Below are 25,794 nucleotides of genomic sequence, written 5' to 3'. Positions count from 1 at the left end.
GCATTAACTCATTTAGCATTTTTTACCTCTCATTGTTTGTGTAGGCAAATAAAATGTTTCATTTGATAATCAGTTTGCATTGCTATATGAACTAAATTTTTATACTTGGAATGACTTAGCATTTTATTGCAATTCTTTATAAATTGAGCCCATCTTAAAGTTGAAATCTATGTAGCAAATACACTTTTGGGTAGTTATGAATCTGCTTATAAGAATGGCATTCAGAATTTTTAAAGGATGTAAGTCATTCTTTCCCATAGTGTTTTTTGATACAACTATTAAATATCTTTTTTTTAAAGCTACATAGTTTTGCATTGACAATGTAACACACTCACATACACACATATGTGCATATATAATGCTTATACAATACACACACACACACACACTCCCCCACAGCAGGAAGAGAAAGGCTTTCCTTTTATTTGTTGTTCCTAGCCCTCATATTGCTCCTGGATTTGAGTGAATGTTTCATTTAGAAGTGAAATTTTATAAATTTGACTTTTTTATAGAAACCTGGAGCAGAACCTCCAGAAGAAGATGAAGGCACTAAGAGAGTTGATCCTCTGCATCAGCTGATCCTTCTGTTTAGTCGAACAGCTTTAACAGAGAAATGGTATGGTTGGGAGGGTTCATACGAGTCATAGGAAGAATAAAGAAACCCATGTCTGAGTATTCTATGTGTCATGTATTGATGTTCAATTTCATCTTGTTCTGGTTAGGAGAGAGAGTTATTCAAAGATATGACCAGTCTGGCGTACACCTATGGACCAACATTCATTCAATTTCAGGCTTTAACATCTATGTATGGGCTCTAGTTTTTCTTAACAATTTTATAATTAGCTGATTTAGTTGGTTCTGAATCTTTTTATAAAATGATTTTTCTCTTTATCACAAGAAGCCTTTATTAATAAAGCAAAAGAGCCCAAAGCAAATTTCAGTACCAAAAGTGTTGGGAGACCAATGGTGACCCAAAATTTTCCGGCTAGATTGTGTCTCCATTGTGCAGTGGGTCTTAGGAAACCTTTAGAAGATGGGTAAGCCATTGTCTCAATGAAATGTTTTTTTAAGATCTATTTTAAGGGCATTCCCCATTTTTGTTGGCTTCTACAGTCTTGTTCAGATGAATTCACCAAAGCTACAAAGGGCAAACCTCTATGGAGTTAAATAAGAAATGCACTCATAGGCCTGAAAATCAAAATGTGCCCAGCATCTACCTGCTCATTACAGTGGGCACTGCATAGATTGGCTCTGTAGATGAGACATTTCACAGGTTATAAAACCATTATCTGCTTCCCTGCCATGTGAAAGAAAGCCTACCTTGCCCCAGGCCTCACTCTCATTCTGTGCAGAAGCTGGAAGATAAATTTAATTATCAATCCATATCCGCATGAGTCTTCTCAGAGTCTTGAAGAGTTCATTTGACCTCTATGCATGCCATAATAATGTACATTTCTCTCTCTTAGCCACTGTGATCCATCCTTCTCTCACTATTTCTCTCTCTCTTATTATTTCCTAACTAACCAAATCATCTCATCCCTAAGCATAGAGCAACTCTCTGTCTGGCATTGTCAGGTAATGAGGTATTTCTCATAAGTGAATTTTTCTGATGGCTGAAGTTTAAAACTGCTAAAATAACTTTGCAAATATTAGGTATTTTTTGATAGAAACCTTTCTTCCTGAATTAATGGTTTCCGTACTTCTTGAAAGAGGACAATAAACATATTTAAACTTTCTTAATTTCATAATGGTCATTATTATGCTCATAGTATTTTTTAATTATATAGTAGCATAATAATTTGGGGAATCTTTCCATCAAATGTCAAATATCAGTTCCGCTGTCAAAAGCCCCTACCTCATTTAAATTTGCTTATTTCAACTTTTGTAGTTTCAAGAAAATTAAAGTTATTATATTTATGTGTAAATCAATAGAGCATTTATTTTGTGAGACTTGCAGGCCTGTTCTGAAAGGTAAGGTGGCACAGCTATTTAGGAGCTCTGAGATCTTTGCTTTCTGATTCTATGTTTTTGAATTATTACTTTGCCTAAGTTTTATGTTTATTTCATTTTAAAAAGGCATACTTGGTGAAAAATAAAGGTTACTTTATACAGTGATGGTAATTCTACGTATGACTAGCCTTCTACTTAACAACTGCTGTTTTTGTCTTGTTTTTCATAGCAAACTGGAGGAAGATTTTTTATATATGGCTTATGCAGATATTATGGCAAAGGTAAAAAAAGTCTTGATTTTAATGTTTATTTTAATAAAGGGAAATCATTTTCATGTGATAAAGGATAAGAATCTATGTATTTCTGGATTAAAATAAAATATTGTTAAATCTTAGAAACCTAAGAGGCATTAATCTCAATTTTCCACTTGTTGTGTGAATCTCTGTTCTAACTTCCTTGACAGGTAATCATTGTTGCCTCCTTTAACATTTTATTTGTGAGGAGCTCACTGATTTTCCAGATGTTCATTCATTCAACAAATACTCACTGGGCATCAGGGTATTGGAGATAACATGGTGAATAAGAAAGAAACAAACACAGCTTGCCTTCTTGGAATTTCTCGACTGATGGAGAAAACGAAATTTAAACAAATGATTAGAAAAAACTCTGATAAGTTTAATGGTAGAGAAACTATTAGGACTTTTGGGAACAGGTAACAGAGCATAGTAGTGAGGGCCACTTAGTCTGTGGTTTAAGGAAGTACTTGACCATTGACTGTCCAGACATTCATGTCTGACATTCAATAACACAGGTAAGGCTTATTAATACAGATTTGAGATTCATCAGCATCAGCAACTAATTGAAGCCGTAGGAGTGGATGGTCTTGCCCAAGCAGAGAAGGCAGCATGAGAAGAGAAGAAGGCCTAGGACTGAGCTTCTAAGGACAAGGAAGTTTAAAAGATGGTTAGAAGAAAAGGAACCCTTAAAAAGAAAATAGGAGAGAAGCTTAAGTGTGAACATATATAGTAGGTATAGGAATAAGTGTTTGGTATTCTGGTGAGGGGGTGAACAAGATAAGGATTAAAAGTTCTCCAGGATGTATTACATGTATATCACGTGACCGTGGTGAGAATAGTTCTAGAGGATTGTGGAGAGGGGCCATTGGTGGTGCAAATGCTGTGTTGTGGGGAAGTAAGTAGAGATTCACAAATAAGGCGATGTGACATAAACATTTCTTTACTGAGAAGATTGAGAGGGAGGAGAAAGATATATGGTCCTAAATCTCTACAGGGAATTGCAAGGTTGAAGGGGGATTGTTTTTGTCTGTTTGCCATTTGTTTATTTTTTTTGAAGAGAGAGATTTGAACGTGCCTTTCTCCTGATGGGAAGGACTCAATAGAATGGGCAAGGGAATAATTTGTGGAGTGAGGCCTTAAGTCAATGGGAGCCAAGGGAGAGACAGGTTACAGAGCACGAGGGAAAAGTCATGGCTTTCCAACTTTATTTCAAACCATAACCCACAGTAAGAAATACATCTACCCAGAATGTTTACAAAAACATAAAAATAGATACCTTGAAAGAAAATTATGAAATTATACCCTTCCTATGAGCAGGATAGTCTGATATTTTCTGTTCTATTTAAATTTTAAAAAATTGTTTTAGAGCATGACTCACTAAATAGATATCATGTCCAATTAATTGGTTGAAACTCATAGTTTAAAAAACGCTGGGTTAAAAGATAAAAGAGGAAGGATATTCCTTCTGTAGAAATTGGCATGGAATATTGACTAGAAACTAAAATAGAATTCTCAAGCAGTGTAGCAAACCTGATTTATGTTGTTTTCTGTGAATTTATAGTGGTACCCGTCTTCCTGCTTGTGTGACTTTTCTGTAGCAGTTCCCAGAACTAAATGCAAATTCAGAGAAGGCATTAGAAGTTAGATTCATTAAGGATAAATATTTTTGCCAGATCATTGTTGAAGGACAGTGGATTAAAGGGGCTTTGTATATTGCTATGAGAGTGGCTGAGTCATTGGATCTTGGATTCTAACTAGGATAAATAAGGAAGTGAGGAAAGAGGGAGCTGATAAATAAGGAGATTGTAAAGGAGTCCGTGGACTGTCATCCTCTGAGTTTGAAGAAGCAATGAGCGGGTGGGCTGAAAAAGTAGAAGTTCCTGGTTTGAGAGTAGGATATTCTTGATGGTTAAAGTTCTTCCTTGTGACTGGACCAGATCCTGCCTCCACATTTGTTCTAGTTGTATCCTAAGGTTAAATCTAATCTTCTGATAGATGGTCAAATATTTGATGATGCTCACTTTCTCTCAGGATTTTCCCCTTCATAATTAAGTAATCTTATTCCTTTTATTGTTAAACATAGCCCAGGAATGCCAAACTTTCATCACTCAGTTCATTCTACTCTGTGTGTGCTCTCTTTTATCAATGTGTGCTACCTAGAAATGAATTGAACACAGTATGCTAGGAACGAGTTCTCCTGGGTAGGACACATTGGGACTGTTTACTTGCTTATTCAGACTTCGGATCCTATACGTTTATGATAAAGTATAAGAATTCATTAATTTTTTTGGCAGCCAGCTTGCATTTTTGTCTCCTTTTGAGCTTGCCTGTCAATCTAAATTCCAGGTCATTTATGAATTTATGTTGAGTTTTATCTCACATACCTCTGTTTTGACAATTGATATACTTTTTAATTAAGTAAATGTCATCATTTCTCTAATTAGAGTCAGACGATTGTCCAAGTCCAAAATATTTTTAAAGTTCATTTCTATCATTCAGTGTTAAATATCTCTTTCCGTTCATGTTAACCACAAACTTGGTAAGTGTGCTTCCCTGTGTTTATCTAAGTTGCTAATTTTGATGATTGATGTCAAACTTCTTAATAAGTAGTTTCTAATTTTGAAAATCAGCATCTTGATAGTCTGAAATTTCCTCTTGCCCTTCATGGTTTCTTGGAGTTTACCAACAGTCGTTTTGCATTCACCTATGATTATTTTTGCCTTGAGTCTTGAAACTTGAACTCAGTGCAAGACATTCATGTCTTCATGTCTTCTTTCACCAGGCCCTTCCTTCCTTGCAGGGCCTTTTGAAGCCATCATTTATGTCTTAATTAGGTTTTTACTTTCAGTTTTGATTTTTTTTTAACAATAGGAGCACAGAATTAGGTTAATCATAGCACTGGATTCATGACACACTCTCATCATTGGTCCATTAGTGGCCTACTTTTATTAAGTTAGTTACTTAGTCATTTCTAGTAATGTGGTAACTAGCCATAAAACTGCTACTCACAAGAAAAGCTAAAACCTTGATAATATCTTATGTGTAGTCACACGATCATCCCCATTAACCCATACCCTGCCTCCCCACACAAGGAAGCCATCATCCTGAATCTTATGTTCAAGACAGCCTTGCTTTCCTTTTATATAATTTTCACTTATTATATGTATTTATTAATACATATACATTACACATTTAATTATGTATATTTTAATTAGTTGTTTTTAACTTTTATAAGGGAAATATGCTGTATGCAATCTTTTGGTACTTACTTATTTCACTTCTTATTGTTTTCTAAGATTCATCCATACATTTGTGTGTTGCTGGAGTTTATTTGATTTGACTCATATTATATTCCATTGTGCAATTACACTGCAGCGTCTCCATTTGCTTTTTTGTTGATAGCCTTTCGAGTTGCATCCATGTTTTTGCTGGTGTGGAACGGGCTTGAAATGCCCGTTCTTATTTATCTTTTCTATTGTAAATGACTCAGGGGCCATGGGATGTGTGAACACTCAACTTGAGGAGAAAACGCCCAACTGTTTTCCAAAGTTATTGCATCAAATTGCATTCCTACCCACAATGTTTAAGAGAGATTCTGATGATCCATATCTTCTCCAATATTTGATATTATATGATTTATTAATTTTTGTCAATATATGAGTGTAAAGTGGTATTTCCTTGGGGTCTCAATTTTCATTTCCCTTGGCTCAGTAATTTTTCTAATTAAAATCAATTCTCTTTCGGGCCAGCCCTGTGGCGTAGTGGTTAAGTCCAGGGGCTCCGCTTTGGTGGCCCAGCTTCATGGGTTCGGATCCCAAATACAGACCCGCACCACTCATCAAGCCATGCTGTGGCGGCGACCCACATACAAAATGAAGAAAGACTGGCACAGGTGTTAGTTCTGGGATGATCTTCCTCAAGCAGAAAAAGAGGAAGATTGGCAATAAATGTTGGCTCAGAGCGAATCCTGCCCCCACCCCCCAAAAAAATCACTTCTCTTTGGTGGCTAAGTCTGAAGCAAACAGCTGATGCATTGTTCTGTACTTCCTCTCTGCTATTATTATTACAGCATCTGCTCTAAATCATGTACTTACTGTTCCTGTTCTCCTTGCCTTGGCTATATCTTGAAAAGTCATTTTAAATCTTTGTATTCATCAAGCCACACTTTGTTCTAAACCTTAGGTTAATATTTTCTTTTCTTGCCTATCTTTCCACCACCCTACTTCCATCATGAATACTTCTTCTTTTAAAAATCTTATCAGAGAATTTCCAGTGCATCCACTTTAGTTTGCTCATCACCCACTTTGTCCTCAACATGACCAGTCATGCTTGATTCTCAAACTCTCTCTTTACTTTCCATCATCCCTCCTGAGCTGTCTGAAGCTGTTTCATCGTAATGGAATGGTTTTACCCATTTAAACGAGTATTGGAAGTATCTAGAATGGCACCATCATAAATTAAACACTCAATAATGTTTCCACTCTTTTGAGTTTCTAGCTAAGGAAGCCTTTTCCTCCTCCTTCTCTTACTAACTTATTGAAATATTTAAGATATACATTAATTTATGCCCAGTAGTTCATTCTTCATTGGTTAAAATGACAAAATACCAGAGTGACTTTCTTACGAGATTTCTCTCTTCTCTCTCACCCATTAGCTGTTAGATTTAAATCCATACCAGAAGTTTCTATTTTTGCTTTCTCCATCTTCTGAGGAGTTACACAATCAAAAAGGCAACTTAAGACTGTATGAAATATGCTTGCTTTGCAGAATGAAATTTCCAGCAGTTACTGGCCAGATGAAGTGCCCTGCTTACTGCTTTACTTATTCTCAGTGCCAGTCTTGAATTTTGGTGCAGATGCCTGAATGGTCTGAAGTCTCCTCTATTTTAGTTTTCTCTAATTTTTTCTTTTAAATTCTCTATTCCATGCTTCTGCCTCTTTAAGTACAGATTTTATTCACTTTTCTTCCCTGGCATATAGTATCACGATTCCTTGCCTGGAATTTATCATTTTGATCCAGAAACCTAAATCCTGTGCTTCAAGACCATCTAATGGAAGTTGCTGTTTACTTGGGCATTATCATATGTATTGCATGGATGCAGTTTGCTATTGAAAACCGTATCTCCTGTGCCTGTAAATCTTTTTCTTTCTGTCCAGTACATTACAAAGTGCTAGAGATCTGCTAGAGTTTTCTTGTGGTCCCAGCATACCTCATGCCAATCAGTGCAAGTTTAAAGTAGTTTATGGGTTTGATGAATTTTGTCAGATATATACTCCAAATAGATTCAGGCTTAATAGGTATAAAAAAATCACAAATTTAAACCTTATTAGAAACAAATCTCACTAAATTGTCTTAGGAAGAGTTTTTTAAAAGTTTAAAATATTTCATTTCAAAATAATTCTTTGTAAAAAATATTTGTCAGCTAGAGCTCTAAATTCCTTTACACAAAAGCAAACATATCATGTGAATTTTATAGCTTCAAAGCATATTATTATAATTCAAAGTGACAATTTTTCTGAATACATTCTTCATCTCAAACTTTTTCTGAAGATAATGAAATTTATAAAGGAGATAATGTGTTTGAGGAAATTTAAAACATCATATCTTTAAGAGACATTTGATACTAGTATTCTAATTTGCTTAAATAGGAAGCATGCTTGTCACCTGATAAAATTCCCATGCTTCACTCCTAATTGCTAATGCAGATGGAGGGAAACGTGACATCAGTCATCCTAAGGAGCAGATAAGCCAAAATTCCTCTGTATTCCTCGTTAGATGTACAGTATTTATGGAGGACTACAGATTTGCCTTCCAGATATGTTTTGCTAAAGTTCTCATGGGTTCTTACTTTCCACATTCCTGGTTAACTGATAACATGGGCATCAAGGTGACATTAGCACATAGTAGAAAATTAGCACAGAGTGGAAAATTTCCTGCACTCTGAATGAATAAGTAACCTCTTTGTTTTTGTGGTGAAACATGCTGTTTTAACACCTTTTCCATGTAGTGAAATTGTCACAGGTCTGTGGTCCCTTATTTTCTCTTTTGCAAACCATGTTCACATTCTTATTATTCTAAATGGAAAGCATGATACTCAGTATATATTTGTTGAATGAACGAAAGAATGTGATAAGCCTTCTATCATTTATCATTGAGTGGATGGAAGGATCACATTTTGTACCCTCCCTCCCATCCCCACTTCCTCTCCATACTCAGAGTGCTGTGAATCATTGAATTAGAAGTATTCTTCTGACTTGTAACTTATATTTAACCACGTGCTTCCATGCACTTCAATGATACACTGAGTGCTTACCAACCATAAAAAGTCCTTAGAAGATTGGGAACCGTCTAACTCTGAAGAGCTATAGGTCTCTTCCTACCACAGGTCTTGGCTAATGACCAGCTTCCTTTGGTCGACATGATACTCCTAATTCCAAACCATAATAATAATAGCAGTTGAGATTTATTAAGAGCTTATTATTTTTCAAGCACTTGTTCCTAAGTGGCAGCCAATTTACATATATTAATTCATGTGATCCCTCAGGAACCTGGGTACTATTTTTCTTATTCCCACATAAGTATAAGGAAATGGAGACCCAGAGAGGTAAAGGAACTTGCCATAGGCTAAACAGATAACAATTGGCAGCATCAGGATTTGAACCAGGCATTCTGTGTTCTCAGGCCATGTACCTAACCATCACACTGCTCTGCCTCCTTATCAAGCAAAAATTTCAGCTGTGGGAATTGGATAGAACTATATTCATGGATTAGCACAACTCCTTTATCATTTCTGGGAGTCTAACTCAAAATCATGGAATCAGTTTTATCATTTTTCTATAAAAGGATAATAGTAGTAGCAGTTAGAATTTCACTTTCCTCCTTTGGACCAAATACAATAAAAAATGAACTTTTAAAAAGAGATTACAAGAATGACTTTAATTAATGCACATTGCTCTCTATTAATTTTAATTCCTAGTTATTGCATGTATCTGTATTAGTGTGTTGTAATGGCAGCGTACAATAAGAGCAAACAATGATGCTTGTCTTTAAGGCTTGCAGTTTGGTTTGAACAAGGCAAATGCATGAATAAGTATTATGTATAGTATGATGTGGACCTTGTAAATATCTCCATGATATGTATAAAATTGGTAATTTCATATTTTAATTTTGTAAGTACACAATATAATTTTCTTTTAGGTCATGAATTTATTGATTATATCGTCTAAGCTTATCATATCTAACATATTTATATTATATCTAATATATTTAAACATTGTTGATGTTAAACTAATACAAATGATTTGATATTCTATGCTAAATTCTTTTGTAATTTGTGTCTCAACATATTCTAATCCTGTTGATCTTTTTAATTTTTTACATGTATCAGAGTTGTCATGACGAGGAAGATGATGATGGTGAAGAGGAAGTGAAGAGTTTTGAAGTAAGATGAATCTTTCTAGATTTCTCTTTTTTCCTACTTTGAAACATTGTTTCATAGCTTATAACTGACATTTATGTTTCTTGCTTCATGGCTTATTGCAGCTTATTGTGTCAAGGAACTGCATGTCAGAAGCTGGATGGACATATCTGAGTCCTAACATTTGCTGAAGTTAAGACCAAGGAGCATAGAATAGTTAAATAACCAAACAAAACCCATATGTTCAGAATGAGTGTTCCTGAGAACTCTCAGAGATGAGATTGCTTCAAATTGTTCTCATCTCATTGAATGTTGTGATCTGAAATTTCCAACAGACATGTGAGGAAAATATTTATTGAAGAGCGACACAGCATCGGATTTTTAATTAAACCTTCGGTTTGCTATTTTTTTCTGAATTGAAGAAGTCTTAAAGATTTGGCCTCTTTCGACTTTTGCCCGTTAAGGTCACTCATTCCCTGTACATATGTAAATGGTGGCACATGATGCAGTTTGCTTGCATGAGGTAGGGGTGCGTATATTCCTAGGACTATGTTCTATTTTTTATAATTATTTTCTCAAACGTTCTCAGCTTTTAAATATCCATATAATTTGAAATACTGCTCAATATTCATTAGCCAGAAGGAAAGTAAATATATGTTATTTTCCTCCTTTGCTTAGACGCATTTTTGCTTTTTATGAGAAAAACTAGCTTTTTGCTAACTACCACTCTCCTTATTTATTGGTTCTTTTTTTTTTTTTTTTTAGAATTTTCAAAAAGAAATTAAGTGGAAGGAAACAGATTAGGTTCTTTTTTTTTTTTCTATTAATTTACGTGACTAGACTTTGAGGTCGAAGAGTCTGGAAATATATTAGTAACCAGCAGTAAGTCTCTGATTACAGTGGACCCAAAAAAGGCATAGGTGAGGAGTGGATGTCAGTAGTGCCCCTCCCAGAAACAGTTTGATCTGAGCATCCCAGCATTGAAGTCAATGTGTAAAAATACAAAAACAGGAGAATAAGCCAGGACTATTGCTCGCTGAGAAAAATGCCGTAAGATTAATTTCCTATGTGTCACTATAAGCTGTTCTGATGTATGTGTATTCTATTCTCAAATCCCTCTTTATTGATTAGAAACTGAGGTAAATTAGAATGAGCTGTGAGCAGCAAATACTATTGTTTTTCTGAAGTGCACGCCGTTTGTGGTCTATCAGTTGTCTTCAGAGCAGTTGTTTATTGCTATTTTGCTTCTTGTCCTCATCCTTCCTAAGGTCACAGGATCCCAACGCAGCAAGGTAAAACTATATATATGTGTGTATTTGTCTGGGTCTCAGTTTCGGTTTCTTGTGACATTTACCTTTATTAGACCCAACATCTTGGATTCTTTTGTAATAAAAGGTCTTGCGATCTTTCTACAAGTTTGTAGCTCCAATGCAATTGGTCTCTTCAGTATCCTTTCCTTGACACAGGTTTATTCTTCTTGCAATTTAAATGACTTGTAATTTGAAATTTTACCCTACATGTTAATTTTGAGCTGCATACTGTGCTGGGATAAAAGAGTCCATCCCTTTAGGTGATTAACTTTTAGCTAGAGACCTTTCAGCATGGCATTCTGGCCTCATCCCTCTTGATGTTTGTTTTTTAAGACCAGTCTCAGTAGTTGAAAGGAGATGTGATAAATGTCATTGCTGGCGAGATTGGAAAGAAATCTGCTTTCCATTGTGTTAGTAGTACCTTCATTTAGTAATTAGAGATTATGTTCCACTATTTCAGTGTTGATTTCAGCATTTCACTATAGGGAAGAACTTGACGATTGTTTGTGTGTCAATATTTTGAATAGCGAAGTTCTTGGAAAATTTGCTAAGAGAAAACAATTTGATCTAGAATTACAAAAATTTCTCTCTGATATGAACTCTGTTAAGCTTACATTTTATTTTCATGAGACTGTTTAGTAGGAAAATCAGTCATAAACATCCTAGGAAGAAAATCTTCATCGTAACTTCAGTTAAAAAACAAAGCTTTTCATTTTAAATGTATTCTTCTAGCCTTCTGTAAAAAAACAGTGAAAGATTTGTTGTTAAGATGAATTTAGAATGTCATAATAAACAATCTATTTAGAAGAAACAAATTATAATATTTTAACTCAGTTTTATATTTGGAGGAATATATTGTTCTTACATCATGATCCTTGTAAATTTAAAAATTTGAGTTCATGCAGATGCTATCAGATATAGCTCCAATTGGGTGGATGTAGTGGTTAATGACAATAATGGACATAACACTTAATAATATATTATGGGCTTAAATAATAAGTAATAATGAGCGTGATACTAATTTGGTAGATTTTTATACTTTTATCACTAATTATCTCAGGTAGAATTCTTGTGAATTGTTGAGGGTCAAAAACATGAAAGGACCTCCTAACATCAACCAAAGATTTGATTTTCTAGATAGCACAGAAGTTCATGCCCCAAGAGCGTGTTGATATCTGTGGGTGTGGGTAGGAAAGGCAGGCCAGGATGAGAAGGTGTTGCTGGTTAAGAAAATCATTTTACTTTGAAAGAGGAATGGAGTTTCAGGGAGATACAAAAGCAAATCCAATTTGGTAAATAAGGTCAAATTTGATGACATTAGAAATGTTCCCTATTCAGAAAAGAAGTCTGGGAATGGCTAGAAGTGGAATCTTAGCTTTTTGAGTCTAGGATTCAGGTTGGACTGAAGACAAGAAATCAGGTGAGGTGTGGAGCCTGACCTGAGAGAATGGGCTACATGCCTTGGATTTACAATGATGGGCAAGAAGTTCATATAATGGTGAAACCTGGCAATTAATCCCAAGAAAGAGGATATAAATCAGCATGTATGACAGTCCCAGCATGAGACAGGATTTTAAAATTGCCGGTGATTGCCACATATTCATAAGCATAACACAATAGACAAGATTTGGGAATTTTCACTTCTTAACCAGATGTTTTACTGAATCTCCATGTGACTTGGGACTATAATTTATTATCTATGTCTAATTTGTGTAACAATCTACTATTTGCAAAATATAAATTCTGTGAGTAAGCAACATGAACTCTTTCCAAGTTGAAAAGCAGAGTGGTGTTCAGTCGATCACCTAGGAAAATACTTTCTCTGAGGTCGACTCTGTGATACCAAAAAAAAACACAGAAAAATTTGACCAGACCACTGGATTATTACTTTCTCTTTATAAATTTAATAGTGTGCCAGACTTTTTCCATTGAGATGTCTAGTTGTTTAATATCATTTAGATAAAGTCTAATAGTGGAATTTTTCATTTAACTTATAAGGAATCTGAATGCAGTTTCAATAATTCTTAAAACGAATTATAAGTACATTTGGGAATAATGTGAAGTGTGTTATAATTTAATTTTATCCATATAACTGGCTGATTATTGATATTTGCCATACTTTCTACTTAAATTCTCTATCTGTAAGGTATTGAGCAAAGATATTGAGAAGAAAAAATAGATATAAAACAGTGGCATTTTAAGGAAGATTTCCGTGAGGAATAAAATAACACTCAAGAAACATGGAAAACAAGGAGTGGGGACTAAAATGCCAAGTATTTGCCAGCTCTTTTCTTTTTCCATCACCTGTATGTTTTACTGATACAATCCTGTTAAAACTTACCTGATTTAACTTGATAATTTAATTCCCTGCTTCGTCTATGATAAATGTAAATATACTTTTTCTACAACTACTATTTAATAATTTTATTGCATATTTAGTTAATTATTACATATAACCTTTTTTAGATTTGAGGCTACTTCAATATTAAAACTATGAAAAAGGACAGTTGAGTCTTATAAAGAGGTCAATGTTAATTGAAAAGGAAGAAATGTTTTAGCAATTACCTGAAATGTTAATTACTGCAGTTGAGTGCTTTATTTAGCTTTGAAGTTTTCCTAAGCCAAAGCAAATAATAATAGGAACAAATAAATAATAGCATTTCAATTCAAATAACTTCATTTTTCTGAGCATGAGGGATTTTTCTCACGTTGATCAACAAACAGCTTTGGTACCAGAATAGACCATACTTTAAAACTGTGATTTTGCAAAATAAACAGAAACATCTTCAAATGGTTTCTTCTCTGTTACCATTCTCTGAAATCTGAGGGTATGGCATTAAATGATAATTCAGTGTGGAATACTAAGGTACTATAATGCAGATTTACTACCTACTGAAAAATCTAAATTAATGAAATGGAGCTTAAGTGAGCTAGAGGAATGGAGCGTTAACTTACCTTCTAGGCCACCTTTCTCAAATATTAGGCAAGTTGCATCATCCTCTGGCAAATGCCCAATTTCTAATTCACAGATGAATTCTCTGATGAGTCTCTGAGGTCTCATTATTCTGTACTATTGATTAAAGAGGATTTCTTATGTCTTAAATATGAAATATGCCAGTGGCAGAGTTGACATTCTGTAATAAAAAACTTAGCAGAATAACTTATTTTCTCTCCCAAATGGGCCTCAGACATAACTAAAATGACATCATACCTGCTAAAGTACTCAGACCAATACCCAGCTCATGTTCCGAAGTATGCACCATTCAGTATAGAAGAATAAATTTAGGTCCAAATTGTCTACACAGTGATAAAAGCACTTTTGCCTGGCCCCTCCAATGGTCTAATTTTGAATAGAATTCCAGGGGGCGTTTTTTGGTAGTTCTGCAAGAATGAATTAGCTATAAGATGTACCCTCTCAAATAGCTGGATAATTTGATTTGATCTTTGAATGGGTTTATACAATTCTATCCATAGGAACACACAATTTAAATTAGAAGGGCTAGAAGGGCTTCCTGAATTTTAACAAAGAGAACCCTTAAAAACAAAACATTGAGGGGCTGGCCCCATGGCATAGTGGTTGGGTTGGGCGTACTGCACTTCAGTGGCCTGGGTTTGTGGGTTCAGATCCCAGGCACAGACCTACACCACTCATCAGCCATGCTGTGGTGGCAACCCACATACAAAATGGAGGAAGATTGGCCCAGATGTTGGCTCAGTGGTAACCTTCCTCAAGCAAAAAAAGAGGAAGATTGGCAATAGATATTAGCTCAGGGTGAATCTTCCTTAGGAAAAAAATTAAAATAAATAAAAAATTGAAGATCTAGCTATGGATATAAAACATTGAAATAATTATTGCTTTTATCAAGAAAATGTAGCATTCTTTAGTTCCTACTGTAGAATCTCTATTTCGTGTCCAAAATATGGACGAAAGTGTTGAGTTGCTTGATGTACCAGTGAATCATAGAGCGGAGAGGGGAAGAAATTTTGATGGCCAGCATTCTCCAATACTCATGCCTACTGTGCAATCTGCCAACTGCACTTTTATTTACTAACTTGTTGATCTCAAGGAATGCCCTCATGTCTTAGACCAGGTTCCTTAAAAACAGAGCAAAGAGATTATGTGCTAACAATTTTTGAGGGTTGGAGGTGTTACAATCCCTGGGAAGTAAAAGTGAGGGAAGAAGAGAACTGATACAGGGAAGGAGGGAGAGCAAATACAAGGTTGTACATTCTTGAGCTGACCACGGCTATTCAGTAGCACAGCTACCTGCTCAGTCATCTCAGATGCCCCTTGAGAGGCCATATACATCATGGAACAGTGCCTGCTGGGGAAGGATGAACACTTTATCTGCTGGTTCGGTCCCACCTCTTTTCTCTTATTTGTCGTAGGGAGTTGATTTCTTCATAATTTCTTAACCAGCTCTTCCACACAGCCCCTGGGGAAGCCACAGCCAGCTTGGGTCCAGCCTGCCAAGTGCCCAGGCACTGCAGCTTCTCTGTCCCATCGGCATGGATCTCCTTAGTGACTGGTAGTGGAGGTAGCAACGCCAGCTTTCATAACCACAGTAATGGTGTGAGCCATTTCTAGGGCCACCCTGGCTCAGAAGCAAGGCTACTTAGCAAGGCTTGGAGAGAAAGGGCCTAGGATGGGGTAGAGTATGAGAGGTCTTGGTATGAGAAAAATTCCCAGAAAGCATAGTCTTCTGTATCCTCTATATTTTATATATGGTAATTCATGCATATGAGTGTGTGGACCTAAAGAGCAAACTGTATAGAACATATGTTTAAACATATAATTGTGCTTTTTTTTTTCCCTGGGAAAGATTTGCCCTGAGCTAACATCTGTTGCCCATCTTCCTCTCTTTTTTTCCCCCAAAGCCCCAGTACATAGCTGTATATTCTAGTTGTAGGTCCTTCTAGTTCTCAGGGAGCCACTGCCACAGCATGGCTATGGAGAGACAAGTTGTGTGGTTCTGCAACCAGGAACTGAACCCTGGCCACTAAAGTGGAATGTGCTGAACTTTTAACCACTAGGCCATCAGGGTTGGCTCTAATGGTGCATTTTTGACATGCACAGTAATTTGACTTCATATGCTGTCATTTTTTAAATAATCCAAGTTGAACTTTATGCTTGACTTCATCTTCTACAGCAAATGGGATACAGCAGAATCATTAAGAGCACAGATACTTGACTGAATCACCTGTCTTTGAATCCCAGCTCCACCACCTAGCTGTGTGATCTTAACCCTCAATTTTCCTTTCTATAAAATGGGGTTAATTATAGTATCTATTTCACAGGATACTGATGAGGATTAAATTAGTTAATACAAAAAGGCACTCCGAACATTGGCTATCACATAACAAGCTCTATAAATATTTGTTATTATTATTACATTTAATCAATTTCACTTCCTTGCTAAAATCAAGTCAGGGAAGCCCATAGAGAAACTTTTACCATCTGGTGAGCACAGAAGTGCATCAGACAGGAGACCTGGATTCTCATGCAGATGCTGACTGGATGGTCTTCAGCAGGTCACAATTCATTCTTCTGTGCCTCAGCTTTTTCTTACTTGAACTTAAGGCTTTGAACTAGATGTTCTCAGGCGTCATATCCACTTTTAAAATTGTCTGATTTGCTGTTCATAAGTGAATTCTTTTAATTTTCAGGGATATTTCATAATTATTCTACACATGTAAATATTGATAGAAACATATACATTTTCCTTACTTTTCTTCTGATCTTTTGTGGGGGGAGCGAAAAAGCACCCCATGTTTTTTAGAATAGGAATGTTGCAATAAAAATGTTTTACAGAAAATAATGTCTAGCTTCTGTACATATATCTCTACCTTTTCCTATTTTGGTATTTAAAATATCACACAATTATACATAATACAGTTAGAGAAAGAAAAAAAGTGTTGAAGGATGAAAAGCACTTAGAGACACAAAGTACAGCCTTCTAAGGATGAGATTAATCCAGAAACCCAGCCACAGAGTCTTGCTCATTTGCTGCAGGTTGTTAGCACTGCTGATTCCAAGCTTTCTAGGAGCCAGCATAAAAATCACATAAATGTGACGGTTTACTATATCAGCAAAATAAAGCCAGTCTTCTTGTTTAGGGGAAACAAAAATTCCTGAAGCATTTTTTTTTTCCCTGAGGGTCTTTGTGAAGACGACAGTGTGTGATATAATGAAAAAGGTCCTCAGTAATTCAGTAAAAGTGATTATTTGAGAATTTATCCAATAAAGTTCAGGTGTACAGGGGCTGTTTGAGGATGGCTTATTGTAGGATGAGTATCAAGTGTCTGCAAGAATGGAAGGCCTATGTATCCTTTAGACACTCTCCAGAAAAATCCTTCTCTCAGCTAAACAGGCAACTCTTGGCAGGGAATTTCGAGACTGTATCAAGTACTTAGAGTATAGCTGTTCCTCAAGAGTGGATCTGGGGTTGGATTAGTAATTTGTGAAAACTTCGAATTTGTGAAAACTTAGAATTACAAACACTGGAACTACTAGAATTGGGAGGTCTCAAAATCCCAATAATGAGTTGTTATGATCCGTTCTAGGATAAAATTTATCCTAAACTTCTTTTTCTCACTAATTAGCCCAATATTCTGGCACCTTCGTGATCTCACCACACCTTTATTTGATTAGATGTCATCAGTCACCTTATTGTTCTTTCCTCCCTTTTGTGAGGGCTACTATTAGAACTGCACAGCGTTTATTTCCTGTATTCAAGGCAGTATCCAGTGCTTTTAAGGCTTAAACAAACAAACAAGTAGGCAAAGGAAGGCTTGTTAAATCCATTTTGTGCTCAGGATAAACCACATTCCAATGATGTCAACCTACCTTTGCTAATTTGATAACCTTTGATTTTTAGAGTAAGTCATTCTTTCCTCTCATTTTGTACTTTGTTAGTGGAGCTTTTTGTAGAGTAGTATAAATTTTGTCATCAGGACCCTATAATATAGAATTATTTCAGCTCACCTGGGTTTTATTGCTTTAGCATAGTATTAATTAGTTCTAAACATGCTGAATCCAGGGGAAACAACCTTCCAACCGAAATGCAAGTATATATGGTACAGGAAGAAGTAAGCCATAAAGTCACACTACACAGCACATCGAAACTTCAGAGCCTCCCAAACATTAATTGAACTACGTTGCTCTGGTTTAGTGTTCTTGTCGTCTTCGATCATTTATCAGTAAAACTTCGATCAGCATTTAAATAAAGTTTGCTTTGGGTGAAAACATTTTTCTCTTTTTTGATAAAGAGAGAACATTAGAAACTATGTTCATCCTATTGAGAAGCAGAACTCTGGAAGATTATTAAAAGATTTGATAGTTCAGCAGCATAGAGAATGGGTAATAATGAGGGGTACAGACAAAAAATTAAATGAGCTGAAAACTACAATTGGAGAATTATTCTTGGTTCGTGGATGTATACTCCTAGACTTCTTAGACCATGTACTGAAAGTGAACTGAATAAAGTTTCACATTGGACTAGCTTTGTAGCTCTTCAAATGAAAACATTTATAAAATTCAGGTTGATCATACACACTGAGTGATATCACATTATTTAGTTCTGTTATTCAGTCACATTTTCTTCAACATCTTTTATGTGCAAGGAACTGTATTGGATATACAGTATATGCGTACTGGTGAGGGTGGATCAGACAAATAAACCAGCTATGGCCCCTTTTGTCATGGAGCTTTACTTCTAGGGAACTCCATATACATTTCTTTATTTTTAAAAAAATTAAATTTAAAATCCAAAAGTTTGAGGAAGCATCCATTATTAACTAAAGTTATAATCTTATAAGTGTTTTCCTAGCACTGTGAGTCATCTCTATATGAATGTGGCTAATCTATAGTTTCGGAAGTTGGAATATAGAACAGAATTAATTGAAGTGGAGAATAAGACTGTTATCTATACTTTCGTTTTTCCTTAGTCTGAGTTGGCCTGTTTGTGTTATAAACGAAATTATTAGTAGCATTTCACTGCCTTTCATCTTTGTCTCATAGTTATCCAACTGAATCTTCCATATTTCAATCTTTTTTCTTATAATATTGAGATTCAACATCTCCTTGTAGATTATGACTACATTTAAGATGCCAAATAAGAATATTTAATATTGACTTATAACATTACTAAATTGTGGGAAATATTTTTAGAAAGAGTTCAGCTTCTGGAAATTTCTATTCACTTATAACTATCGCCACATGCAGCTTAAAAGGAAAACGTTGTGAAAACCTTTTCAGCACTTGCTGAAAACTTGGAAGAGCAAAGAAAAAAAATCAAGCCAACGGGGCTCATTTGGCATAATGCACAGACTGTAGAATTAGTAGCCTCAGCCTGTGATGCACAATGCTGCCTCCATGTCCATGTAACCGAGGAAGGTCCTTCAGGAACAATGTGAATTTCTTTGCTGTCATCAGGCTGCCCTGGTTTAAAATACATTTTTCAACTTTGTTGTAGGAATAAACTACTTTCTCCATCAAGAAGCAAGGGACAGTGTATTCTTATTCTTCTTATTCCAATATTTTTTCTCATATAAGGCAAATTGTTGAAATGGATTTTTTTCTTTAGGCCTTTCTACTTTCCCCCTGATCAAGTGCTAAAAACTTGAGATACTCTTGGAAAAAATGGAAGAATATTAACAATTTTATTATAAACTTCAGTTATACTAAAAGCAAATCATGATGTTGAATACTTCCCTTCAACGCCTGTGATTTGATCATGGTTCTGATTTATGATCATCTTTGACCTTGAAAATAGTCATAAATTTCTCATTAGGATAACAGCTGATAATTCTTTGTTGCAGGTTGAAGGCATAATGTTTAAGACCCTTTTGCAGTTTAAGCAGAATCTGGGGTGGGGCAGGAAACCCTCCTTTTAAAAAGGTGCTTTAAAAAGGTACTTTCAAAGTGCTGGTTCCCTGAGTAAGGTACTTTTAAAAGATCTGTCTTCAATTTGCTTAGAAAAGCTAATGTGCCGTAAATTTAAAATAAAATAAGTTCTTTTCTTTCCACATAATCCATCATTTTATTGTCTGAAAACTTTCTGGTTTAACTTTCAAGGTTTTGTTTTCTTATGTTGTAATAAAATTTCCAATGATGAGATTAAATTACATACCCAGAGGTAGTTCTCAATGGACAAAGTCCCCAAAAGAAATAATATAAAAGGGCATCTGAAGAGCAAGCTTCCAACTCAATCTAACAAAGAGGAAATTCAAGAGAGAGGTTGACCTGACCACTCTTTGTGACGTATAAGTTCTGCTTTAGATCAGTATATCTTTTTCAGCTCAATATTTTTTCCAAGTGAGTCTCATCATCTCCCCTGAAATATTCATTATTATTGAAATTTAGATGCTATATAAGAGCAATGAGAGTGATCTTTGCCAAGCAGTTTATTTTTTAAAGAAGGCAGCTTGATCTCCTATTTCTTTATCCTCCTGATGCCCATCCGTCATACATAATTTCAGTTACTGAAGAGGATACTGGGAACTGAAAATCTTTTATTCAAGTTGTTCTGGCAAATCTTTGAGCTGGTCTACCTACTTTTGGAGCACAAATGGCAGAGAGTTTCATTTTGTTTTCCTCAAGAATGTATGGCATGTTCCCATCTTCTGTCTTCTTTGGATTTCCTGTTGACTATCTTTATATGTTCTATTGGGTCAATAAAAGAATTGCTCTTTGTAACTTCCTTGGCTTCTTAGTTGTTGAGAACAATAGGGCAGTTGGTTAAGCCAATAATTTCGTATCATTGTCTCACTGGAAAACTCTTACAAAAGGAGTTGGTTAAGCTGGGAAGCGAAAGTTCCATCTATAGTTCCGGCAATGGGAGGAAAGTGAAAGATTGTTGGGTCTAAAAGGAAGAATCAAATGTTGCTCACCAATTTTAAACAACACCTAAAGAGCAGACGAAAGGTTCTTCTTTCGGTTTTTCTGAAACTGTGTTGTAATGACAATATGGTTTTGTGTGTCTGTGTGGTTTTGTTTTCGTTTTGTTTTTGACTTCACAGGAAGAGGTTTAAACATGAAGGCAAACCTTTTAGATGTTAGCATGGCTACATATAAAGCAAAGCTGCCTTTTTTTTCTTTTCTCTGCTTCCATTTAGGCCTATCACATAATTTAAGAAAAAATAAAAATTTAACCACAGGAGCTCTAACTATAGTGTGAAAAAAAACCCTGATCAATTTTGTTTTCGCAGCACGATATTATCAAAGATTTAAGAAACAAATTTGCCAGCCTCGGCGAGAACTCTCTGGTAACAGCATAAATGTCTGTGTTGGTTGCTTTTGATTTAAAGGTTTCTTTTTTCATTTGTTTGAGCCCATTTCTTTTTCCCCTCCTTTTAGTTTACTTTATTTTTCATACTCTGTAACTAGCAAGCCTTCATTTTTTAAACCTCTTCCATCTTCCAGTGTCTATTTTCCGTACTTTGGATGGAAAGTTTATGGCAGCAAAGCTGTCACTCTGGCTACTTCTGCTGCAGCTCTTCCTGCTCTTAGGTCATATATGTTTTGGCCGTTGTGTTTATGGACATGATACTAATTGACCGTTTCATGTCCCATTGACTAAGCTTCTCTACCACGCCATTTGATGGACTCGCTGTCATAGGGCTCTATGCAACTTTCATTCTGCAACTTATACTGCTTAGTTCCGTCTCAATTCTCCAGCGAACTGGATAGCTCAAGTGAATGATCCTACCAGTCTTGAACTTGCTGTGCCTTTATATTTTATTTTTATTTTCTTCTTTATGTTTTCAGTGGTAGCTTAAGTGGAAAAGAACTCAAGCCATTGCTCTAGCAGCACCATGCAGTATTGTTTGTTACCACCAGAGAATACAAAATATAAAGGCACATTGCTTCTTTTATTCTTGGGGGGTGACTGGGGAGATCTCTATCCTAAGTCCACCACTTAGTTGAAGCCTACCTTTTGATCCATGTCAGCTTTCAATTTTGCTTAAACTCCAACACGTCTCAGTTAACGTTTTTCTGTCATTCAGTGATACCTTGCAACTCAAGCCATTTGCTGAGCAGTATCAAGTTATGGCCATGACATGGGAGATTATTAAAAACGTGACAAACTGATGCACAAATGTATAATTCAGAAAGTGCAAGTTTCACTGCTGAAGTACAGTACTTCAAAACTATGGTACAGGCTTTGGACTAATCAAATAATTAAAATTGAGAAAATCTATCCTGATAAACCAGTACCAAAAGTCTATCAAGAAAAATATAAAGGGGAAAATCAAGAGTTGAATATGTTACTATCTGTATAATAACATTGTTGGTGTTGAAATGGTCCATAATGTTGTCATAGAGCCCAAACATGAAGAGATGACTAAAAATATGGTTTATAGAAAGCTGCTGTGCTTACTGATAGCCACAACATAAATGGTTGGGATTTGTGTTCAGGAAAAAGAAATGGAAAAGCAAAAGCTTCTATACCAACAAGCCAGGCTCCACGACCGCGGGGCTGCCGAGATGGTGCTGCAGACCATCAGTGCCAGCAAAGGTGAGGTTCATTACTCTCCCTGGAAGGCTTTATATTTCAGATTTCCACTTTACTCTCTAGGACCTCCCTTATTTAAATTCTGCTGATTTATTTAATCCCTGAATTTCTTGTTCATGACTAGGTCAAGTGACTTCACAAAATGTGAGCTCCTATTTACCAAGTCCAATATTGCTTTTTCTTTTCAGAGTCTTACTAAAAGGTTGATTTCTGTTCATTAAGTTTTAGAAATTAAATTGTGACTCAATTCTAGCAAACCGATCGTATAAATCAGAGGTGGGCAAATGTTCCCTGTGAAAGGCCAGATAGTAAATATTCTCAGCTTTGCAGGCCGTGCAGTGTGTCACAACTAGCATGAAAGCAGCTAGAGACAATACAGAAACAGTGTGGCTGTTTTCCAATAAAACTTTATTTACAAAAACAGGTGACAAGCTGGACTTGGCCCTCAGGCCCTCATCCTAATAAAGCAAGACTATAAACATATTAAGAGAAAAGTGATGAAATGAAAATTGTTCAAACATAATATTGTTAAGTGAGGATGGAGAGAAATTTTCCTTAAAGGCAATTTTAAGTGGCTTATATTCATTTCAATATTATTTTAACACACATGATTAGTTTTGAATCTCAATAATTTTAGGTCTCAGTATTTCAAAATCAATTGTTTCTTCCTATTCTTTTTTTCTATGTCCTCATATAGTCAATTCTTGAATATAACATAGAGAATTTAGTAAAACTGTTGATGGCAAAATATGCGTTAGTACTCTTCTAATTTTGGGGGGTATATAAGTCAGTCTGTCCCACTCTACCATTTTACCAATTTGTAGGGGTGTAATAATATTTTTAAAAGTGTACATTTTGAGAAAGAATAGATTAATGCAGCAGGTAAAATAACTTAAGGAACACTACTTTTTGTATTTTTAAGGTGAAACTGGACCAATGGTAGCTGCTACTTTGAAACTTGGAATTGCTATCTTAAATGGTGGGAACTCTACAGTACAGCAGGTAATGTCGTTACGCCATTCACATAGTGTACTTTCAAATAAATGGACATCAAATAAATGGTCATCCTATTGAACTATTTTAGTCATCCTAAAAGAGTTATTAGTTGTAAAATTTTTCATTTTCTATCTAAAATCTGTCTTTATTTTATGGTCATCTTGTCCCAGTATCCAAATATCTTCTAAGGAGTACGCTGAACACCCCATGTGGGGCACTAGCTCTCTTTAGAAGTCTGAAGTCATGTTGTTTGGTCATGTCATTTGCAATGCAACCAGCTGGTTTGTTTTAATAGTGAAAAATAAATATTCTTACCTACAGAGCCTAGTTTGGTAACATGTTTTATGGTGTTATACCTTCTATAAATTGATTCTCAGGATTTTGTTGTATATATAGCATGAAGCCTGCTCCTAGGTTAACATGTCAGAAAAATGCACTGCTAATTCTCTTAGCTGTAGTTCTTTCTAGTCTCTTAAGACAAGAAAATCACTTCCCAATCAAGATTTGTAGCTATGCTCTGTTTAAAATTTAGACATGATCTGGGCTGGGATTTTAGTAACTTCAACCAGTTCTGACAAAGGATGCCATCTCTATATCCAAATGAAGGCCACGGTTTGTGGGTTTATTAGAATAAGAGTATCTGAGTAACTGAAAAAAACTGCAGAAACAGACTGGCACAGGTTGTGCGTTGCACACCTCGGGGACACCATTTGCATGGCCTTCAGTGTGGCCCTGAGCTCAGAAGAATATCTTATGCTAATTGAAAAGCAGCAAAACAAAACATAATTTAAGCAGCAGATTATGTTTTTCCAGGACTAAAATCTATCTCTTATTTTTATATCCTGGCTTCTGAATGAGAAAGCATGGTGCGTGAACATGGAACTAATAACCATTCTTTCTTGCGTAAGTGTTAGTGAGGCAGGTAAAGGGCTCCCCTGACAGAAGGAAAGAGAGGCTAAGGAAAACCTAAGAATGTCTGACTGCAAGCCACTACGAACCTCAGAATCACGACAGTGGGTCAGAGCCACGAATGCGCTGCTAAAAACCTTTGAGTCTGAGAAAAGAAAAGCAGAGAAAATTGGAAGGTGGCTTTTAGATTGGTAAAGTTTTAGACTAGATTATGTAGCAACCCAGAATGGCTGAAAAGTTCATCTTTGCATTTTTCTCAAATTGTATATTTTTGTCTGTAAATATCATCATTACATTTTAGGACTGGAAGAGAACATAGACATAATCTAAGCCAGGGTTTCTTTTTAGTGCCTCTTATAGTTTGCTGAAGCCTCTGGACTCCTCTTGGTGTAATGTTTATAAACACACAAAGTAAAATTGCACAGGTTTACAAAAGAAACCAAGTATATTGAAATGTGGTTACCAAAATATTATAAAACAGGTTTCTGGTAAAGTAATATGTGTTTCTTTGTGAACTCATTAAATAAGAAATCTAGTGCTTGTTCTAATAATTATTGAGAAAGAATGATTAGTCTAAATATTTTAAAATAGCTGTAACAACTGTAATGTGATATGAAAATATCTGGAATTTCTATTGGTGACAAAATCATAGTCACTGCTAATCTTACTTGTGTTTGTTGCCTAGATTAATAGTTGAAAAGAATGCTAAGTTTGAGTTAGAAGTTAGTGGAAATAAAGATGTCTTTTTTCCCATCCAATTTAGAAATGTCCTTTTGGATTTCCATAGTAAATGACTACATGGCATTAAAAAAAAAAGAGAAAGGAAAAGAAAGAATACCTAAAGAACCTACCTAATCTCTCTACAATATTTATCAGAAAATAATTTCCCTTGCCTTATGTTTTACTTCAAGACCTTAATTGTATAGTATATATATATTCATAAATCCTTGGAGCTGAAAGGAACCTTGAGAGGTCATGTAATATATGTACTTGTTTATACAGAAATTTTTCTTTTCTCTCTAAACCTTCAGATATATATTCCACCGCCTCTCTTTGACCCTGTAAGCCGCTTTTTGTTTTAAAAGACCAATGATTAATAAATGTTTCATGTTTTATTAGACCAATGTTATCATGCCCCCAAAATGGTTATATGTTTTTGTGTATCTGCGTGTACATATGTGCGTGTATGTGTGTATATATGCATGTGAAGTTGTATGCATATGTGCATATATATATACATATACTATCTGTGTGTGTATGCAACATTTACATATTTAGTTTTATATTACCTTTGATTCTGATTACTAAAAAAAGATTACTACCAAAATTTTGACTGCTAAGCTGAGCCCTGTTTAGACAGCATTGATGGTAGGAATTATTCTCATCTATTCAATATTTGT

At 35.4% G+C, this 25,794-nt stretch overlaps 1 protein-coding gene across 1 annotated transcript in view; it reads left to right on the top strand.

The window, feature by feature from the left end:
* The window catches only part of RYR2 (ryanodine receptor 2), a 682,530-nt gene that overhangs the window by 589,920 nt on the left and 66,816 nt on the right, over window positions 1-25,794 (top strand). Inside the window, exons 78-83 of the mRNA XM_070228795.1 lie at window positions 513-616; window positions 2,180-2,231; window positions 9,634-9,687; window positions 10,932-10,955; window positions 22,393-22,492; window positions 23,412-23,491. Coding sequence (XP_070084896.1) covers window positions 513-616; window positions 2,180-2,231; window positions 9,634-9,687; window positions 10,932-10,955; window positions 22,393-22,492; window positions 23,412-23,491 — 414 coding nt within the window. The remainder of the gene's footprint in view (window positions 1-512; window positions 617-2,179; window positions 2,232-9,633; window positions 9,688-10,931; window positions 10,956-22,392; window positions 22,493-23,411; window positions 23,492-25,794) is intronic.

This window comes from Equus caballus, chromosome 1 (assembly GCF_041296265.1).
Source record: "Equus caballus isolate H_3958 breed thoroughbred chromosome 1, TB-T2T, whole genome shotgun sequence".
In the NCBI taxonomy this organism is placed as follows: domain Eukaryota; kingdom Metazoa; phylum Chordata; class Mammalia; order Perissodactyla; family Equidae; genus Equus; species Equus caballus.
The sequence above is the reverse complement of the archived record's forward strand: the minus strand, read 5'-3'. Positions and strand labels throughout refer to the sequence as shown.